Source organism: Dama dama, chromosome 3, assembly GCF_033118175.1.
Source record: "Dama dama isolate Ldn47 chromosome 3, ASM3311817v1, whole genome shotgun sequence".
Classification (NCBI taxonomy): domain Eukaryota; kingdom Metazoa; phylum Chordata; class Mammalia; order Artiodactyla; family Cervidae; genus Dama; species Dama dama.
The window spans coordinates 40,665,498-40,687,316 of NC_083683.1; the positions used below are offsets into that span (position 1 = coordinate 40,665,498).

At 38.0% G+C, this 21,819-nt stretch overlaps 1 protein-coding gene across 6 annotated transcripts in view; it reads right to left on the minus strand.

The window, feature by feature from the left end:
- The window catches only part of CEP83 (centrosomal protein 83), a 146,889-nt gene that overhangs the window by 42,578 nt on the left and 82,492 nt on the right, over window positions 1-21,819 (minus strand). For 5 of the 6 annotated variants that reach the window (XR_009689945.1, XR_009689946.1, XM_061125833.1 and 2 more), the window contains exons 4-7: window positions 19,002-19,094; window positions 16,187-16,318; window positions 7,492-7,740; window positions 2,189-2,320 (exon numbers count right to left, since the gene is read on the minus strand). Coding sequence is in view for 4 of the 6 variants with exons in the window: in XM_061125833.1 (XP_060981816.1) it covers window positions 2,189-2,320; window positions 7,492-7,740; window positions 16,187-16,318; window positions 19,002-19,094 (606 nt within the window). In the remaining 2 variants the exon portion in view is untranslated. The remainder of the gene's footprint in view (window positions 1-2,188; window positions 2,321-7,491; window positions 7,741-16,186; window positions 16,319-19,001; window positions 19,095-21,819) is intronic. The other variant, XM_061125843.1, reaches the window with a different exon arrangement.

Genomic DNA, 21,819 nt, shown 5'->3' on the forward strand with positions numbered 1-21,819 from the left:
CCATTTATATGCAAAATAATCCAAATGTGCCTTTAACACAACAGGCAACTCTTAGCAACCTATGTTAATAAACATACGGTGTGAAAGTGGAAAATATATGTATTTGCCACAGAAAAAACTGGGTAGACTATCTTCCAAGGATGGCATTTAATATATCTAATATTATGGCTTTGGCCTTTCAGACACAGAAATCCAATTTTGTCACTACACTTAAAGACAACTGTCAAGGTCAGAGAGAGATTACTAAAAGTTTACAAAGTTCACACTACTGAAGTTTACAAAAAGTGATCTATAAAACCAGAAAGTCAGTTTATTAATCATAGGAAAAAAAACTGTAATGAAAGCTACAATACTTTAACCCTGAAGGACCAGTGCATTCTCTCCCTGTACAAAAAATTTCAGAGAAAGCTGCTTAGGATAATGCACTAAGAACAAAAGGAATGGGAGGAATTGATTATTTCACAGCCACAACTTAAAACAGATTGAGGTATTCCTTTCCACAGTAAGAATAATCTCTTCGGTGGGACCAGAATACTCACTCTCTGCCAACTAAAACTATCTCTTTCCTCTGTCATAAACACTGTTTGACTCTGGACAAGGAATTTATGATCAATACATCACTCCTCTAGATAAGTCCACATATTTCTACCAGACTATGGTAAATTCCCTATGGTCTGGAAACCGTTTTTAAGGTGACTTTTACATTACTCTAATAGAAATATAATACATGATCTCATTAACAGAAATCAGTTTTTTATTTTCAAGTTCTTAGAGCTGCCCCAAGTACTACTAATATAGGTACAGTCAGGTGATTACATATTAGTCTTATGCTAAGTGCTTTATATCTAAGTGTGGAATATCTCATTTAATCTCTGCCACACTCTGTAAGGTATTAGTCTTGTTTCATAAAAGAAAATGCTGAAGTCTTCATAGAGAAAGTAAATTGCCCAAGATCACACAGCTAGTAAGGGGAAGAAATGTAATTTGAATATGTCTGACTCCCCCCAGTGCTGATATTCACTACAGTATTCTATAAAGTACTTTCATCATTGGCATCCTACTTCTGGTTACTGGATTCCTTATATATACTGCCTTTGAGGGAGGAAAAAACCTCTAAATTTCTGAGAATACTGTATGCTCAAACCACTATATTCTTTAAAAAAAAAAAAAAATGCAGATCATGCTGTTGATTCACTCATTTAACAAATATTTACTGAGCTTCTACTGTGTGCCAGCACTGTTCCAGGAGCTAAGATCTAACAGTAACAAAAGCTATGTCCCAGTTCTCTTAGAGCTTATATTCGATTGAAGGAAAAGGGGAAGAAAACACAAAAATAAACAAATATATCACATGGTGTTAAGACATATGAAGGAAAATAAAGCAGATAAAAAAGACAGAGAGTAAGGTGGAGGAAGAGGGAAAGGGAAGATGGTATTTCACTAAGTGAAGAAAAGAAAGTCCTCTCTGATAAGGCAACATCAGAAATAGGTGAGGAAGAAAGCAATATACATATGTGAGGGAAGATCATGCAAGGCAGGCAAGCACAAAGGCCTTGAGGTAGAAACCTGATCAAAGAAGAGTGAGACGACCAGTGAGGCTAGAGCAAAGTGAGCAGGAGGGAAAACGGACTATGAGGACTGGGGAAAAGACTGCAGAGGCCAAATCACAGAAAGCTCTGACAGGGTAAAGAGACCAAGTTAGGAGACTAATCTAAAAACTGGACTAGAGTGGTCACAATGAAGGTGGTTAGAATGGTCAAATTCTACATGTATTTGGAAGGCAGAATAAGACCAAAAAAAAGACTTCAACATGGAGAACTAAGCCGCTGCTGCTGCTAAGTCGCTTCAGTCGTGTCTGACTCTGTGCGACCCCACAGACGGCAGCCCACCAGGCTACCCCGTCCCTGGGATTCTCCAGGCAAGAACACTGGAGTGGGTTGCCATTTCCTTCTCCAATGCATGAAAGTGAAAAGTGAAAGTGAAGTCGCTCAGTTGTGTCCGACTCTTCACAACCCCATGGACTGCAGCCTACCAGGCTCCTCTGTCCATGGGATTTTCCAGGCAAGAGTACTGGAGTGGGGTGCCATTGCCTTCTCCAGAGAACTAAGCTACTTAAACACAAAATTCCTTTGTCATTATACAGTCTCAAGCATTCTAAAGAATAAAGCAAATACTGAGGACAACTTACTTTATTGGCCAATGTATTTACTTCCCGTTCAGCTTTATGCAATTTACTAATTAACGTAGTGTTTTGTTCATTGCTTGATTGTAGCTCTTTTTCCAAGCGTTCAGCCTGTAGTTTAGCTGACTGTTTTTCAGCCTTTTATTAAAACAAAATATTTTAAAATTTGCTGATAACTTTTCACAATTATATAAAAATAATATAATAATCATACTACCTCAAGTTATTCAAAACCTCAACATTAACATATACCAAAGTAACAAGTTTTCTCAAAGCAATTAGAAGAATTCAAATGAAAGATATTTGTTCCAGAAAATATGCAAGAACGTTACCTAGACAATTACTTATCAATAGCCCCTACCACCAAGCTAATACCCATATACTTCTCTCAGAGAATGTGTACCTAACACACTCATTTGATACCTATTTACTATTACTGTGAACATAATTCAAATAAGCATTCTGAGGGATTAAAAGTGCATAGAAGATATGAAAAAATATATTACCAGGTAGACAGGAGGGCTCATTTGTGGTATTAAAAAGTGAGAACTGAAAATCTAAAATCAATGGAGATTAAGGAAAAAAAAAAAAAAAAAAACCCAAGAGATGAAAATTTCAAAATCCTCAACTAATCTGGAGCTTCTGGAAGTATGGGCAAAGAACTCCACAGTTCCTGACCTCATCACATAATAAAAATTCTTAATGAAGTTGTCAAGAAAATTTCTGGTTGGTAATACTCATAGTACTCTTTAATTAGAAAGGGAAAAATAAATACTTTTTAAAAATATTTCTATTCAAAATAGCTAACATGAAAACATTTCGCAATTAAAGGATAAGCTTCAGTTCTATAACATCTCATTTCCTATATATCTTAAATATGATAAGGAGTGTATTAAAAATAATTCAAAAAAATTATTTCCTCACATATAAAATGATACTCTCCAGGCACAATGAGAGCCCAAAAACAAAAACCCAACAACAAAGAAAGGCATGATAGCTGCCATTTACTTATTTTCATCTGACAAATAATAAAAACATAGGCTTTTTTTTTTTTTTAATTGGTTGGAGGCCAATCACTTCACAACATTTCAGTGGGTTTTGTCATACATTGATATGAATCAGCCATGGATTTACAGGTATAAACGGTCCAAAAAAATGGAAAGAAAAAAAAACCTATGTTATATACAGAAGTTCTGATAGTATATATATAAAGTACAAAAGAATTTATAGAGGAATGATTAGAGGAAGGAAGACTGCTAAGGAGATTAACACGCAAAAACTAATTGCACTCTACATACCAGAAACAGAATATTTTAAATATATTCTTTGTTCATTGGTCCTCTTGATATCTTTTTTTTTTTTCCCCCAGTGGGTTTTGTCATACATTGATATGAATCAGCCATAGATTTACACGTATTCCCCATCCCGATCCCCCCTCCCACCTCCCTCTCCACCCGATTCCTCTGGGTCTTCCCAGTGCACCAGGCCCGAGCACTTGTCTCATGCATCCCACCTGGGCTGGTGATCTGTTTCACCATAGATAGTATACATGCTGTTCTTCTGAAACATCCCACCCTCACCTTCTCCCACAGAGTTCAAAAGTCTGTTCTGTACTTCTGTGTCTCTTTTTCTGTTTTGCATATAGGGTTATCGTTACCATCTTTCTAAATTCCATATATATGTGTTAGTATGCTGTAATGTTCTTTATCTTTCTGGCTTACTTCACTCTGTATAAGGGGCTCCAGCTTCATCCATCTCATTAGGACTGGTTCAAATGAATTCTTTTAACGGCTGAGTAATATTCCATGGTGTATATGTACCACAGCTTCCTTATCCATTCGTCTGCTGATGGGCATCTAGGTTGCTTCCATGTCCTGGCTATTATAAACAGAGCTGCGATGAACACTGGGGTGCACGTGTCTCTTTCAGATCTGGTTTCCTCAATGTGTATGCCCAGAAGTGGGATTGCTGGGTCATATGGCAGTTCTATTTCCAGTTTTTTAAGAAATCTCCACACTGTTTTCCATAGTGGCTGTACTAGTTTGCATTCCCACCAACAGTGTAAGAGGGTTCCTTTTTCTCCACACCCTCTCCAGCATTTATTGCTTGTAGACTTTTGGATAGCAACCATCCTGACTGGCGTGTAATGGTACCTCATTGTGGTTTTGATTTGCATTTCTCTAATAATGAGTGATGTTGAGCATCTTTTCATGTGTTTGTTAGCCATCTGTATGTCTTCTTTGGAGAAATGTCTGTTTAGTTCTTTGGCCCATTTTTTGATTGGGTCATTTATTTTTCTGGAATTGAGCTGCAGGAGTTGCTTGTATATTTTTGAGATTAATCCTTTGTCTGTTTCTTCATTTGCTATTATTTTCTCCCAATCTGAGGGCTGTCTTTTCACCTTACTTATAGTTTCCTTTGTAGTGCAAAAGCTTTTAAGTTTCATTAGGTCCCATTTGTTTAGTTTTGCTTTTATTTCCAATATTCTGGGAGGTGGGTCATAGAGGATCTTGCTGTGATTTATGTCACAGAGTGTTTTGCCTATGTTCTCCTCTAAGAGTTTTATAGTTTCTGGTCTTACATTTAGATCTTTAATCCATTTTGAGTTTATTTTTGTGTATGGTGTTAGAAAGGGTTCTAGTTTCATTCTTTTACAAGTGGTTGACCAGTTTTCCCAGCACCACTTGTTAAAGAGGTTGTCTTTTTTCCATTGTATATCCTTGCCTCCTTTGTCAAAGATAAGGTGTCCATAGGTTCGTGGATTTATCTCTGGGCTTTCTATTCTGTTCCATTGATCTATATTTCTGTCTTTGTGCCAGTACCATACTGTCTTGATGACTGTGGCTTTGTAGTAGAGTCTGAAGTTAGGCAGGTTGATTCCTCCAGTTCCATTCTTCTTTCTCAAGATTACTTTGGCTATTCGAGGTTTTTTGTATTTCCATACAAATTGTGAAATTCTTTGGTCTAGTTCTGTGAAAAATACCGTTGGTAGCTTGATAGGGATTGCTTTGAATCTATAGACTGCTTTGGGTAGAATAGCCATTTTGACAATATTGATTCTTCCAATCCATGAACACGGTATGTTTTTCCATCTGTTTGTGTCCTCTTTGATTTCTTTCATCAGTGTTTTATAGTTTTCTATGTATAGGTCTTTTGTTTCTTTAGGTAGATATACTCCTAAGTATTTTATTCTTTTTGTTGCAATGGTGAATGGTATTGTTTCCTTAATTTCTCTTTCTGTTTTCTCATTATTAGTATATAGGAATGCAAGGGATTTCTGTGTGTTAATTTTATATCCTGCAACTTTACTATATTCATTGATTAGCTCTAGTAATTTTCTGGTAGAGTCTTTAGGGTTTTCTATGTAGAGGATCATGTCATCTGCAAACAGTGAGAGTTTCACTTCTTCTTTTCCTATCTGGATTCCTTTTACTTCTTTTTCTGCTCTGATTGCTGTGGCCAGAACTTCCAACACTGTGTTGAATAGTAGTGGTGAGAGTGGGCACCCTTGTCTTGTTCCTGATTTCAGGGGAAATGCTTTCAATTTTTCACCATTGAGGGTGATGCTTGCTGTGGGTTTGTCATATATAGCTTTTATTAAAACATAGGCTTTTTTGAAAACATCACAAATAAACTTCCCACCCTGTGTCATCATTCAACTTGTTCTAAAAATAATCACTAAATGACCTCAACACAAAGTTTCACACAGAGATCACATACTATACTCAAAACACAATCACCCCACTTATTCTGTCACTGAGGAGATACGTTAAGGATGGAAGGATGGCAACATAAACACTTCATTCTGAAATGCCTAGTGTCTACGGTCCAATGATACTGTCCAATGACAACTTTAGTTCAGGAATCCACTAAATACTGTCAGGAGCTTCATCCGGAAAACAAAAAGGTGACTTCTACTCTTCAAAGCATACTAATTTACTTCTTATACCAGTTGGTTGCCTGGAAAAAACTCACTACTTTGGATTTGGATATTGGATTTTATATACAAACTATGTGCATACTAATTTCCCTCCAGTTCAAATTACTTCACAACTATTCTGAAACATTCTGAAAACATAACATTTCAGATTGCTCAAAATAAATAAATTTTTAAAAACTATGAAACTAGTATATTTGCTTCATGTAAGACACTAGGCATTATCTAAATAAAATGGTAAAGGGGTCCAGAATTTGCCACTGCGACACAAATATTACTTTGAGCTGAAGTCTTCTGAGAATCACAAGACACAAGGAAAACTTTTATCTTGAACTCCTCTTATCTGTCTAAAAGCAGAGCCTCTAAAAAAAATTTAAATGTTAGAATTCCTATCCCCAGGGGTTTCATAACCAGGGAAGACCAATTTCTATCACAGGAGACAACACCACCAGGATAAGAAATCATCTACACAAACATCATCACAAAATTGTCACATCTCCCATTTGTTTTCCTAAGGGCCCATTTATCTTTCCTAAAAGTCATTTGTTTTCCTATAATTGTCCTTTCTCCCTGTCTCTTTTCCTCATTAAGATGGTATATAAGCCCCAAATTACAATTGTCTCTGAGTCACATTTTTCTGTGAATTCCTGTTCACACACGAGTAAAAATCTGCCTTTTCTCTTGCTAATCTGTCTGTTGTCAGTTTAACTCACAATCCTCAAACACTGAACCTAAGGGGATAAAGGAAAAGTTTTTCCTTTCCAACAATGGAAACCAAGAACTTCATAGGAGAATACCTCTAAGAGTACTAATGTAGCTCTGACAGCTCTTTTCTTCCTCTAATGAATTTAGGAATACTTCAGTGAAGGCTTATATGCATTAGTAGCCAGGCTGAATTTTGTTACTCTGGCACAAAGCTGTCACAAGATACATAAGTGCAGTATTTCTGTTGAAACAGGATTTATGATTTTAAGATCTTAAATCACAGAGTAAGGGAATGACTAGAAAGAAATTGCTCTTTCTGGTTTGAGATGATTTTAGTCTTCAGAAACTCAATTTTTAAAAAAATGTTTGAATATTCTAATCTGTGGCATTGTAAGAGTTAAAACATTTCAGCTAGGTGACATGACTCCCAAAGAACAAATAATCCCTTTGTAAATGTGGTAGCATAGCTACTGCTTCAATCAAGAGCTTTCTTCTTTACAGAAAGTATATCTACTCTTGGGATTCCACAAATGCGTCAGCATTAAAGTGGTGAGCATGTATTTATGCTCTAAAAATCAAAGGTCTGTCAACTGCACTTCAAAAAAAAAAAAAAAGAAAGAAAAGAAAAAGGATGCCATAGTCTACCGGGAAGCAATTAAAACCTTACCTCCAGGGATCTGACTGTAGCCTGCATCTCAGCCAACTGCCGCACCTGAATTCTTTGGGCATTTTCCACCTGAGCACTAGAATTCTCTTTTTCAGCTCTTAATTCTGCTACTTCAGCTTCTAAACTTTTTAATTTCTGATTCAAATGGGTTTTTTCTCGAACAAGCTGGTCCACTCGTTTGCCCTCTCTTGTGGGATCGACACTGTGCAACTGGTTAAGGAGCTCTTTATCTTCCTCCAATCTTGCAATCTAATAATAATTTGAAAGAAAACATACAACCTTAAATTTTCAGCCATAAACATGTTACAAGTCAGCAAATTAAAATTTGAAATTGTACAATACGAAACAAAAAAGCTCAGGTGGTGAATGAAAAAGGAAAGGAAAAAAAATTCTAAAATGTCACGTTCTTCATTCTGTACTTGGCACGACTCAAGTGTGAGGGCAAGGACCCTGTCCTATTTTTCTCCCTCCATCTCCTCATGGTGTTTAGCACAGGGCTTCATCAGATGCTAGCTAAAGTTCAAAATTAAAAATAACACTACAGAATAATTTAAAATATGTCAAGTATTTTAAAAATTCATCAGAACATTATAGAGGCTTACACAAGATCAATATGCTGATTACTCCTAAGCTTTTCCTCATGTGACAGTAATTCTTTGGTTATATCTACACTAATAAAATCATCTATTCCAAGGCAACTTAATTTACAAAAAAAGCTGCTTGTCCATATTACTAACTACAAATGTGACTGATGAGAGTTTTAATGACAGCTGAGAATTTATTAAAGCCCCAGCTGTAGTGATGGCCTAGTTCTTAATTCTCAGATGCAAGAAAGAACTGAAAATCACTACCCCAGGGTAATGACAAATCACCAGGGAACTTGTTGAACAGAAAGTCTTCTTATTCATGCCAACCACTGAAACTGGATCCCATGCACCTCAGCATCAGGAGATTTCAAGCTGCTTCCTCACCTCTAACGCATTTCAGAGGTCCCACACCTCCAGGAATGAGGGTCCAAATAATCAGAGTAAAACTCATTCTTTCCCTTTGCTGATCTCTCCAACTCCCTATCCCCAACTATTACCACTAACAAATCTTTGTTGTTAACCATACCAGCTCCTCTTTATATGTATGGGGTTTCTTTGGAGGATTTAACTTTAAAAAACAAATTCAGTTGTTTAAAAAAGAGAGAGAAATAAAGTTAAAAATGACATCTATAAACACCACCAGGGGTTGTTTTAGCCAGGATGAGCTTAGAAGGCTCACTTTAAGCCAAAAGGACTTAAAATAATGCTCTGCAGCCTGGGCCAAAATGGCCCAAGAGACAACTGATTGCTCACGTTGCTATAAATGAATCTAAGAAGTGCGGTCAAGAAGCAACAGTTAGAACCAAACATGGAACAATGGCTGCTGCTGCTGCTGCTAAGTCCCTCAGTCATGTCAGACTCTGTGCGACCCCACAGAGGGCAGCCCACCAGGCTCCTCTGTCCCTGGGATTCTCCAGGCAAGAATACTGGAGTGGGTTGCTATTTCCTTCTCCAATGCATGCATGCATGCTAAGTCACTTCAGTCATGTTCAACTCTGCGCGACCCCACAGACAGCAGCCCACCAGGCTCCTCTGTCAACAGGATTCTCCAGGCCAGAATACTGGAGTGGGTTGCCATTTCCTTCTCCATGGAACAATGGACTGGTTCCAAATTGGGAAAGGAATATGTCAAGGCTATATACTGTCACCCTGCTAATTTAATTTATACGCAGAGTACATCATGAGAAATGCCCGGCTGGATAAAGCTGAAGCTGGAATCAAGATAGCCAAGAGAAATATCAACAACCTCAGATATGCAGATGACACCACTCTTATGGCAAAAGAAGAAGAGGAAATAAAGAGCCTTTTGATGAAGGTGAACAAGAGAGTGAAAAAGCTGGCTTGCAGGGGTGGCGGCCGAGAGGAGCTACCCCACTTCCGAGGTCAGGGGCAGCGGCCAAGAGGAGCAACCCCACCTCCAAGCAGCGGCTGCTGCGGGGCGCAGGAGGGCTGAGAGGAGCTACTCCACATTCAACGTCAGGAGGGGCAGCCGTGAGAAGATACCCCTCGTCCAAGATAAGGAGCAGCGGCTGCGCTTTGCTGGGGCAGCCGCGAAGAGATACCCCACGTCCGAGGTAAGAGAAACCCAAGTAAGACGGTAGGTGTTGCGAGAGGGCATCAGAGGGCAGACACACTAAAACCATAATCACAGAAAACTGGCCAATCTGATCACAGGACCACAGTCGTGTCTAACTCAGTAAAACTAAGCCATGCTGTGTGGGGCCACCCAAGACGGTCGGTTCACGGTGGAGAGGTCTGACAGAATGTGGTCCACTGGGGAAGGGAATGGCAAACCACTTCAGTATTCTTGCCTTGAGAACCCAATGAACAGTATGAGAAGGCAAAATGACAGGATACTGAAAGAGGAACTCCCCAGGTCGGTAGGTGCCCAGTATGCTACCGGAGATCAGTGGAGAAACAACTCCAGAAAGAATAAAGAGACAGAGCCAAAGCAAAAACAACACGCAGTTGTGGATGTGACTGGTGATAGAAGCAAGCTCTGATGCTGTAAACAGCAATGTTGCATAGGAACCTGGAATGTTAGGTCCATGAATCAAGGCAAATTGGAAGTGGTCAAACAGGAGATGGCAAGAGTGAATGTCAACATTCTAGGAATCAGCGAACTAAAATGGACTGGAATGGGTGAATTTAACTCAGATGACCATTATATCTACTACTGTGGGCAGGAATCCCTTAGAAGAAATGGAGTAGCCCTCATGGTCAAAAAACCGAGTCCAAAATGCAGTACTTGGATGCAATCTCAAAAACGACAATGACATGTAAATCCATGGCTGATTCATATCAATGTATGACAAAAACCACTACAGTACTGCAAAGTAATTAGCCTCCAACTAATAAAAATAAATGGGGAAAAAAAAATGACAGAATGATCTCTGTTCATTTCCAAGGCAAACCATTCAATACCACGGTAATCCAAGCCTATGCCCCAACCAGTAACGCTGAAGAAGCTGAAGCTATGAAGACCTACAAGATAAGCTATGAAGACCTACAAGATCTTTTAGAATTAACACCCCAAAAAAAAGATGTCCTTTTCATTATAGGGGACTGGAATGCAAAAGTAGGAAGTCAAGAAACACCTGGAGTAACAGACAAATTTGGCCCTGGAGTACAGAATGAAACAGGGCAAAGTCTCATAGAGTTTTGCCAAGAGAACGCACTGGTCATAGCAAACACCCTCTTTCAACAACACAAGAGAAGACTCTACACATGGACATCACCAGATGGTCAACACGGAAATCAGATTGATTATATTCTTTGCAGCCAAAGATGGAGAAGCCCTATAGGGTCAGCAAAAACAAGACCAGGAGCTGACTGGCTCAGATCATGAACTCCTTATTGCCAAATTCAGACTTAAACTGAAGAAAGTAGGGAAAACCACTAGACCATTAAGGTAGGACCTAAATCAAATCCCTTATGACTATACAGTGGAAGTGAGAAATAGATTTAAGGGACTAGATCTGATAGAGAGCCTGATGAACTATGGATGGAGGTTCGTGATGTTGTACAGGAGACAGGGATCAAGACCATCCCCACGGAAAAGAAATGCAAAAAGGCAAAATGGTTGTCTGAGGAGGCCTTACAAATAGCTGTGAAAAGAAGAGAAGTGAAAAGCAAAGGAGAAAAGGAAAGACATTCCTATTTGAACAGAGTTCCAAAGAATAGCAGGGAGAGATAAGAAAGCCCTCCTCAGTGATCAATGCAAAGAAATAGAGGAAAACAAAAGAATGGGAAAGAGTAGAGATATCTTCAAGAAAATTAGAGATATCAAGGGAACATTTTAGGCAAAGATGGGTTCGATAAAGGACAGAAATGGTATGGACCTAACAGAAGCAGAAGATACTAAGAAGATGTGGCAAGAATACACAGAAGAACTGTACAAAAAAGATCTTCATGACCCAGATAATCACGATGGTGTGATCACTCACCTAGAGCCAGACATCCTGGAATGTGAAGTCAGGTGGGCCTTAGAAAGCATCACTACGAACAAAGCTAGTGGAGGTGATGGAATTCCAGTTGAGCTATTTCAAATCTTGAAAGATGATGCTGTGAAAGTGCTGCACTCAATATGCCAGCAAATTTGGAAAACTCAGCAGTGGCCACAGGACTGGAAAAGGTCAGTTTTCATTCCAATCCCTAAGAAAGGCAATCCCGTTGAGAATGCTCAAACTACCGTACAGTTGCACTCATCTCACACGCTAGTAAAGTAATGCTCAAGGCTTCAGCAATATGTGCCAGGCTTCAGCAATACGTGAACCGAGAACTTCCAGATGTTCAAGCTGGTTTTAGAAAAGGCAGAGGAACCAAAGATCAAATTGCCAATATCTGCTGGATCATCGAAAAAGCAAGAGAGTTCCAGAAAAACATCTATTTCTGCTTTATTGACTACGCGAAAGCCTTTGACTGTGTGGATCACAATAAACTGTGGAAAATTCTGAAAGAGATGGGAATACCAGACCACCTGGCCTGCCTCTTGAGAAATCTGTATGCAGATCAGGAAGCAACACTTAGAACTGGACATGGAACAACTGACTGGTTCCAAATAGGAAAAGGACTATGTTAAGGCTGTATATTATCACCCTGCTTATTTAACTTCTATGCAGAGTACATCATGAGAAACGCTGGGCTGGAAGCAGCACAAGTTGGAATCAAGATTGCTGGGAGATATATCAATAACCTCAGATATGCAGATGACACCACCCTTATGGCAGAAAGTGAAGAAGAATTAAAGAGCCTCTGGATGAAAGTGAAAGAGGAGAGTGAAAAAGTTGGCTTAAAGCTTAACGTTCAGAAAACTAAGATCATGGCATCTAGTCCCATCACCTCATGGGAAATAGACGGGGAGACAGTGGAAACAGTGTCAGACTTTATTTTTTGGGCTCCAAAATCACTGCGGATGGTGACTGCAGTCATGAAATTAAAAGACGCTTACTCCTTGGAAGGAAAGTTATGACCAACCTAGATAGCATATTAAAAAGCAAAGACATTACTTTGCCAACAAAGGTCCATCTGGTCAAAGCTATGGTTTATCCAGTGGTCATGTATGGATGTGAGGGTTGGACTGTGAAGAAAGCTGAGTGCCGAAAAGTTGATGCTTTTGAACTGTGGTGTTGGGTAAGGCTCTTGAGAGTCCCTTGGGCTGCAAGGAGATCCAACCAGTCCATCCTAAAGGAGATCAGTCCTGGGTGTTCATTGGTAGGACTGATGTTGAAGCTGAAACTCCAGTACTTTGGCCACCTCATGCGAAGAGGTAACTCGTTGGAAAAGAGCCTGATGCTGGGAGGGATTGGGGGCAGGAGGAGAAGGGGATGACAGAGGATGAGATGGCTGGATGGCATCACCGACTTGATGGGCATGAGTTTGAGTAAACTCCGGGAGTTGGTGATGGACAGGGAGGCCTGGCGTGCTGCGATTCATGGGGTCGCAAAGAGTCGGACACGACTGAGCGCCTGAACTGAACTGAACTGAAAAATCAACATTCAAAAAACGAAGATCATGGCATCTGGTCCCATCACTTTTGTCTATTATAATGTAGTTCAGAGTAATCTGAGAAGGGTGTAAATTAGAGAATTTGGAATATTTTAAATAAAGGAAACACCTGGACCTAAAGCAGCACTTCAGATAGAACTTTAGAACCCACCAGAACAAAAGTGTTCTGAGAGATTTAATGATGTCTACCAACTTGATTATGTACATGTCAGCATTAAGGACCCAAACAAGGAGGCATGATCAGTTCTCCTGCTATCAGTGCTATAAGGAAAAAAGACCATGTGGTAACAGAGACCCAGAAAACTTCTCCTTTTTGCCATAGGAATTTTGGCTTCTCATGATCCCTACATAAGCCAAGGTAGAGCACATCCAGTTTGGGACACATGATGGAACAGTCTCAGCGACCTGTCATTATGTATTATATCAGTTTTTCATATGGTGCAGTGCTCACTGCCCTCTCTCAAGATCTTAATACGTCTTCACTGGATTACTCTTTCACTCATTCAGCCTACATCACAATCACCTGAACCTAAAACTCTCTGTATTGCTCTTCATTACTATTTGCAGAATAATATAAAATCAGAGTCCTAATAAAATGAAAACACAGTAGTACCACTTCCAAATAACAATGTATGCAACTTCAGAATTTCATTTGTATAAAATCCCAGACTTAATATGTCAAACGCACTTAATACAGTCAAACGCACTAAGAAATCACGACATATCTTTTTCATAAGATATCTTCTTTCATGTAATTTTTAAAATTTAAAATATCATGAGGAAAATGTGAATTCCTAGTGCTCCTCAGGAAAACACTAATAATAAAATCTTCTTCAAGTATTACCATATGAACCAAAACACTAAAGAATAGGAGAAGTGAAAATGTACAAGTATTGTGTGAGTCCTTAATTAATGCAAGAAAATCCAATTATTTTTAATACACCAAGATAATATATTTTATACCAGTTAAAATTATAAAATTGATAGATGGCAAGGGGAGGCCTTACTTTGAAGTTTTACTGCTGTTTTGCAATCCACATCATCTCACTAGCTTTTACTTTAATTGTATAGAGAAACTGGAGTGTAAAGATAAGTGATGGAATGAAAGCAGACACCCAATTATCCACTAATTAATACTGCTCCTGCATAATCAACTGGGAAGTAGAAAGAAGAGAATTTTGGCCTTATTAGAAAGTTTCACTTTTCCAGCTTTTACTAATCATGGCATAGAGCTAGCCATTTATGTCCAGATTTCTAAGAACGTCATAAGACACTCCAATTAGAAAATTAATGATGCCACTAGCATCTTAAAATTTTTAATGATTATCATTTGGTCTTTCATGGATGAAAAATAGAATAGCCATCAGATTTCAGATGCAGGTTTCATTCTTTAAAAGAAAAAAAGATAAAACTAAGAAACGAGAGAGTACAAATAATCATTACCAGATAAACATCAACCAACATTAGATTTTAAAAGCAAAGTATAAAAGAGAGCATCATTATCTTTAATTTCAGTAGTTACTCTTCAACATACTAAATCTACATTTTAAATTTGAAATTTTTATCATTCCTTTTCCCAGAGGAAAAATTTTATATGTAGTTCCCTTAAACGGATTCAAAATCTTATATAAATCAACTCATTTCTCTACAACATTACAGTGGTAGATGGCCCCTAATTAACATGGCAACCTCAAATCATTAGTAATTTCAAGTTTAAAACTCTGGGCTGGGAGTTGGGGTACGAGAGTTCTGTTAACTTGGCTAATGAGTTTCTGTGAAACTTTGGGCAAGTCCCTTATCTTGTGCTTCACTGTCTCCATTTAAAATGGAGAAAATAAGACAGTCCTGCCCCATGTCACTGACCATAATAGAAGTGAGATCCAATGTTTAAAAAAAAAAAAAAGGCCATAAATAATTTTGTAATGAAAAAGACTATTATAATTATTTTTAGTTTTTTAGTACCAAATTCTTAATGGACTCAAATAATCTGAAGTTCGTTCAACCTCTTACATTTCAAATAATCATGGAGCAATTTGCTCACTAATAAAAAGAAATCAGTTTGATCTAACTAGTAAATGTTAAAGGAAGGACAGTATATTTTAGCTCTTAATTCCAAATAAAGACAATGCAATAAATATATGATGAAGATGTGTTTGTACACAGAACACTCCCCATAACTACAGACAACAAGCAATTTTTTTTATAAATTCAACTAGCATTAAATTCTTATTTGAATGGAAGTGTGTTAGTTGCTCAGTTTTGTCCCACTCTTTGAGACCCCATGGACTGTAGCCTGCCAGGCTCCTTTGTCCATGGAATTCTCCAGGCAAGAATACTGGTGTGGGTGGCCATCTCCTTCTCCAGGGGATCTTCCCCATGCAGGGATTGAACCTGGGTCTCCTGCATTGCAGGCCGGTTCTTTCCCATCTGAGCCACCAGGGAACATAGCAGGATAAAACTGTTCTCTCTCTCTTTCCATCCTGAAAAATCACCTAAAAATAACATGAAGAATAAGAAACACAAATTTCATTTTTGGCAAGTTTAGGAGACAAACCACAAAATGAGCACAGAGGCCACCTAACTCAACAGACACACAATACGGTTGTAGACTACAGGCATTATTACGGTTGTAGATGTCAGAAAGAACACAGTGATGGTGAGGGGCACGATCTTAGGGGTGAGGGGCACTCCCTAAGGCATAAATTCGTTAATTTTATCAGTAGAAATAAGGAGCATCAGCTGACAGCCAGAGCTCTCCTGAATATGCTTTGATTTTAATAAGTAGAGGGGGACACTGCTAACCAAGCAATCACACAGATAAACTTTATTTGCAAAGAGAAGTCTGTCTCTGTGGTTATACATCTCCATTACTGAGGAAAAAGGAAAGAGGGGAAGAAGAAAAATTAAGTCAAAAAAGAACATTCACAAGAAAAATGCTGCTACAGAGCAGATGAAAATAATGACAAATATTAGTCATATAATTATTAGCCAATAAAACAATTATGCAATCAGCTCTAAGTTGGGATTCACAAAAAATATATAATCATAAAATTTTATTGATTAGTAGCATAACGACCAAACCAGTATAATCAGTCACTCACCTCTGATTTGTGTTTTATTTCTTTTTCTTCTAAAATACGTGCAAATTCTTCTTTCTGGTGTTCAAATTCTGATTTGAGAAATGTATGTTCATAGCGAAGCTTATTATATTCAGCTCTATACTTTTCCACTTCCTAAAGTTAAAAAGATTGTAATTTATCACAAATTTCAAAACGAAATTTATAGTTACTTCAAAAATCACTTTTGCAAAAAATTTAAACTGTTTTATACTGAAAGCCAATCTAAAAGTAAAAAATAAGCTTAACAGAAGTATAAACAAACTTTGGAAAAGTCCTCATGACAAGAATGCTACAAACAGAATTAGCATACTCCTGAAAAGGTATTAATAAAGCAAATTATCATTAATCTCATTTCCTCATTGATTCTCATAATAGAAATGTGTAGCATGTCAGAAGTTTTGACTTCTGGGCTTAATAAAATAATATTTAAGAATGTAGCACACCTTTCAAAATAGATTTAAAAGTTAATTTTATGAGAGAGTAGCACTGAAGTATTCACACTACCATGTGTAAAATAGCTAGCTAGTGGGAAGCTGCTATATAGCACAGGGAGCTCACCTCAGTGCTCTGTGATAACCTAAAGAGATGGAATCGGGGGTGGGGGTGGAAGGGAAGCTCAAAAAGGAGGGTATATATGTTTACATACAGTTGATTCACATTGCTGTACAGTCAATATTATAAAGCAATTACATTCGAATTTTAAAAAATAATAAAAATAAAAACTAATTCTATAACATAAAATACCCCCTTAAAAGTCAGAAAGGATGAATTCTAAGTATGTAAATGGTTATTTGAATGCCTAGCATAGTAACCTAAGGTTCAATCAAATGTTATAATGATAGTCCAAGTCAACACACCAGTCTGAAGTATAACATCAACCCTCCTACTAACCAACAACACATGCAATACCTATGATCCAATTCTGCTCCCTAACACTAAAAAGTCGATGGCATTCTGAATCCCAATAAAAACTTAGGCAACAGAGCAAGAAGTGGGAGACACTGTTTCAACATGCATCAAGAAATTAGTAAGGAAAGCATGCCTCCTAAAATACTCAGCTCACTGTAAATCTTCAGTTGAAAGATTTCTAAGTCAGTTTATTGACCAAGAAAGTGGGTTTCATGATTTTATTATGGACATACTTTGATTAAAAAAAAAAATCCTTTCACTTAACTTGATCATCTAACTCAGGTTTAAGTGATTTTGTTATATCCCAAATTTAAATCTACTCAGTTCAGTTCAGTCTCTCAGTTGTGTCCGACTTTTTGTAACCCCATGGACTGCAGCACGCCAGGCCTCCCTGTCTATCACCAACTCCCGGAGTTTACTCAAACTCATGTCCATTGAGTCGGTGATGCCATCCAACCATCTCATCCTCTGTCGTCCCCTTCTCCTGCCTTCAATCTTTCCCAGCATCAGGGTCTTTTCCAATGAGTCAGTTCGTCATATCAGTTGGCCAAAGTATTGGAGTTTCAGCTTCAGCATCAGTTCTTCCAATGAATATTCAGGACTGATTTCCTTTAGGATGGACTGGTTGGATCTCCTTGCAATCCAAGAGACTCTCAAGAGTCTTCTCCAACACCACATTCAAAAGCATCAATTCTTTGGTGCTCTTTCTTTATAGTTCAACTCTCATATCCATACGTGACATATCCATACTGGAAAAACCACAGCCTCAACCAGATGGACCTTTGTTGGCAAAGTAATGTCTCTGCTTTTTAATATGCTGTTTAGGTTGGTCATAACTTTTCTTCCAAGGAGTAAGCATCTTTTAATCTTATGGCTTCAGTCACCATCTGCAGTAATTTTGGAGTCCAAAAAATAGTTTACTACTACTAAACTGTAATGCTTTGGTTACCAACAAGGATGATATTCAAAAAATGACTTTATCAAGCCAGAAAACCACTTAGAAAAGAGGATTCCACAACTATTTTGTGCAATGGCAGTATCACTAGACTACAACTTTCCAAAGGGGTCCATTGTGAAGGGGACAATATTCATTTGCATCTATAAGATTCAGTATATTTATTAAATAATGTAACATATAAAATGTCTAGCATAGTTACCTAATATAGTCAGTATTTGTCATCTTTTCCTGTTCCTTTATCAAACAATTAGTCACATTATACTAACATTGCATATGAGGAGACATCTCAATTTGAAGAAAAACTAACAACTTTTTACTTTTCTGAGGTTACTTGAAATTCATTCTTTCATTCAACAAATATTAATTGAGCACCTGCTGTATGCTAAGAGTTTCAACAACTCGGACTATAACAGTCAACAAAAACAGATAAAGGTTCCTCTTCTCATGCAACTTACATTCTAGCAGTTGTAAAGAGAAAAATTTTAAAACAAATACAATAAATATATAGCATATTCAGAAGATTATAAATATTAGAGAAAAATTAAAAGCAAAGCAGAGTAAATGGGCATCCAAAAATCTAAAGACTGATGGGAAAGTCAGGCTGCAATATTAAATGGAGGCAGTAGGTCAAAGTAGGCCTCACTGGGAAGGTGAAATTTCAGCTGCCTTGAAGATGATAAAGTTAACCAAGAGATATATGGCAGGAGTAATAGGTACGGCAAAGCCTCGAACGGCACCATTTCTAGAGTGCCAACACCAACAAGGTTAATGTGGACGGAGGAACAGGATCTTATCCTGTGCAGTCTTGAAGGGCATTATAAGGACTTTGAGTAAGAACGGAAGCCACTGCAGGGCTTTTGAGTAGGAAAATGATGCTTTTCTCATCAAGCCTTTCACAGTCTAATGAATATATAAATACAAATTACTTACTTCATCTAGATTCCTAAAACGTTCTCTCATTGGAGTTTCCAGCTCTTGTTGTATTTGGGCTCGTAACAATTCCAACTTTTGTGGAGTTAATACCTAATACGTGGAGAAATACAAACAATTCTAAATTCAAAATCACAAATATCAAATTCAGGAATTAGACAAATTTTGAAGCCTCTCTCCTAATCATAACAGTAAAATTCAACTAACAGAAATGTCGCAATATACTTAATTTTACAGTAATCATTATATAAACAGAACCATCACCTGAAACAACGAAACTCAATTTCAAGTTCTCAGAGATTAACAGACTAACACACAGAGTCAAACTTCATAAAGATTACAGAAATTTACCAGGAAGTTTGTCTCTCCCCATAATTGGTTCAAAATCTCAAGTTAAAAATAATTTACACACACAAATACCTAAAAACAGGCAATATAGGTTGACCAGACAAGATGAACAAAAAAGATATTCAGTACAGAAACAATGGCACATCAAAGGAACAGGAAAACTAATACTTACGTAGAACACAAAATCAAAGAATGGATAAAATATTAGATTCACTAGGGAGAAAAATGATCCTCAAAGGTGGCCCTAAAGGCATTTTAGGTAGAACCACACTAAGCACTACAGGAAATTCAGAATTCTGGGACCCTGCGTCAATACTGGTAGTAATCTCCAGACTCTATAACAACCAAGACCATGCTGAAAATTCTGTTAAACACCACCCAGGTGACGTGCATCCTGGCTGGAAACAAAAGGGAAAGGGGAGCCATAGAGTAGAAGGTTCCTGAATACCAAGTTCATACTCTTATAACTTACTCCGTACTTATTTAAAATTTTTCTTTTACTTAAAATGAACATAATTACATAAATAAAATTATTCAAACAAAATAAAATATAAAAGGAAAAATCTGTCTTTTTCTGACTTCAGTCATCTAGCTTCCCTCTTAGAAACCAACCAGTGTCAGTAACTTTTGTAGATTTCTTGAGGCAGTCTATAATGCATAAGCACATATACTACGTTCAATTTTTACAGAAAGAAAGGCATACCATACACATTTTCTGCACCTTGTTTATTCATTGAAGGTTTTTGAGCTTAAGAATGGCAACATCATATGTTCATTTTAGGAAGAAGCAAGATGGATCAAAAGTGCTGGTAGGAAAAACTGGTGGCTATGAGAAGGAGAAGCAGTGAATGGGGCTAGAGAAACCAAAGAGAAAGTTCCTCTTATAAAATGGTTTATGATGTCAAGAGACTAATAATTGAGTCCAAAGTGCAAAGTAACTGTTTCAGTTAGTTCAGTCACTCAGTCGTGTCCAACTCTTTGTGACCCTATGGACTGCAGCACACCAGGCCTCCCTGTCGATCACCAACTCCCAGAGCTTGCTCAAACTCATGTCCATTGAGTTGGTGATGTCATCCAATCAACTTATCCTCTGTCGTCCCCTTCTCCTCCTGCCTTCAATCTTTCCCAACATCAGAGACTTTTCCAGTGAGTCAGTTCTTCGCATCTGGTGGCCAAAGTATTGGAGTTTCAGCTTCAGCATCAGTCCTTCCAATGAATATTCAGGACTGATTTCCTTTCAGATGGACTGGTTGGATCTCCCTGCAATCCAAGGGACTCTCAAGAGTCTTCTCCAACACCACAGTCCAAAAGAATCAATTCTTCAGCACTCAGCTTTCTGTATACTCCAACTCTCACACCCAGACATGACTACTGGAAAAACCACAGCTTTGACTATATGGACCTTTGTTGGCAAAGTGATGTCTCTGCTTTTTAATATGCTATTCAGGTTGGTCATAACTTTTCTTCCAAGGAGCAAGCATTTTCCAAATTTGCTGGCATATTGAATGCAGCACTTTCACAGCATCATCTTTTAGGAGTTGAAATAGCTCAACTGGAATTCCATCACCTCCACTAGCTTTGTTCATAATGATGCTTCCTAAGGCCCACTTGACTTCACATTCCAGAATGTCTGACTCTAGGTGAGTGATCACACCATCATGGTGATCTGGCTCATGAAGATCTTTTTTGTATAGTTCTTCTGTGTATTCTTGCCACCTCTTCTTAATACCTTTTACTTCTGTTAAATCCATACCACTTCTGTCCTTTATTGTGCCCATCTTTGCCTAAAATGTTCCCTTGGTATCACTAATTGTCTTGAAGAGATCTCTAGTCTTTCCCACTCTTTTGTTTTCCTCTATTTCTTTGCATTGATCACTGAGGAGGGCTTTCTTATCTCTCCTTGCTATTCCTTGGGACCCTGCATTCAAATGGGTAGATCTTTCCTTTTCTCCTTTGCTTTTTGCTTCTTTTCTTTTCACAGCTCTTTGTAAGGCCTCCTCAGACAACCATTTTGCCTTTCTGCCTTTCTTTTTCTTGGGATTGGTCTTGATCCCTGCCTCCTGTACAACGTCATGAACCTCCATCCATAGTTCTCAGGCACTCTTGTCTATCAAATCTAATCCCTTGAATCTATTTGTCACTTCCACTGTATAATCATAAGGGATTTGATTCAGGTCATACCTGAATGGTCTAGTGGTTTTCCCTACTTTCTTCAATTTAAGTCTGAAGTTGGTCACAAGGAGTTCATGATCTGAGCGACAGTCAGCTCCCAGTCTTGTTTTTGCTGACTGTATAGAGCTTCTCCATCTTTGGCTGCAAAGAATATAATCAATCTGATTTCAGTGTTGACCATCTGGTGATGTCCATATGTAGAGTCTTCTCTTGTGTTGTTGGAAGAGGGTGTTTGCTATGACCAGTGCGTTCTCTTGGCAAAACTCTATTCGCCTTTGCCCTGCTTCATTCTGTACCC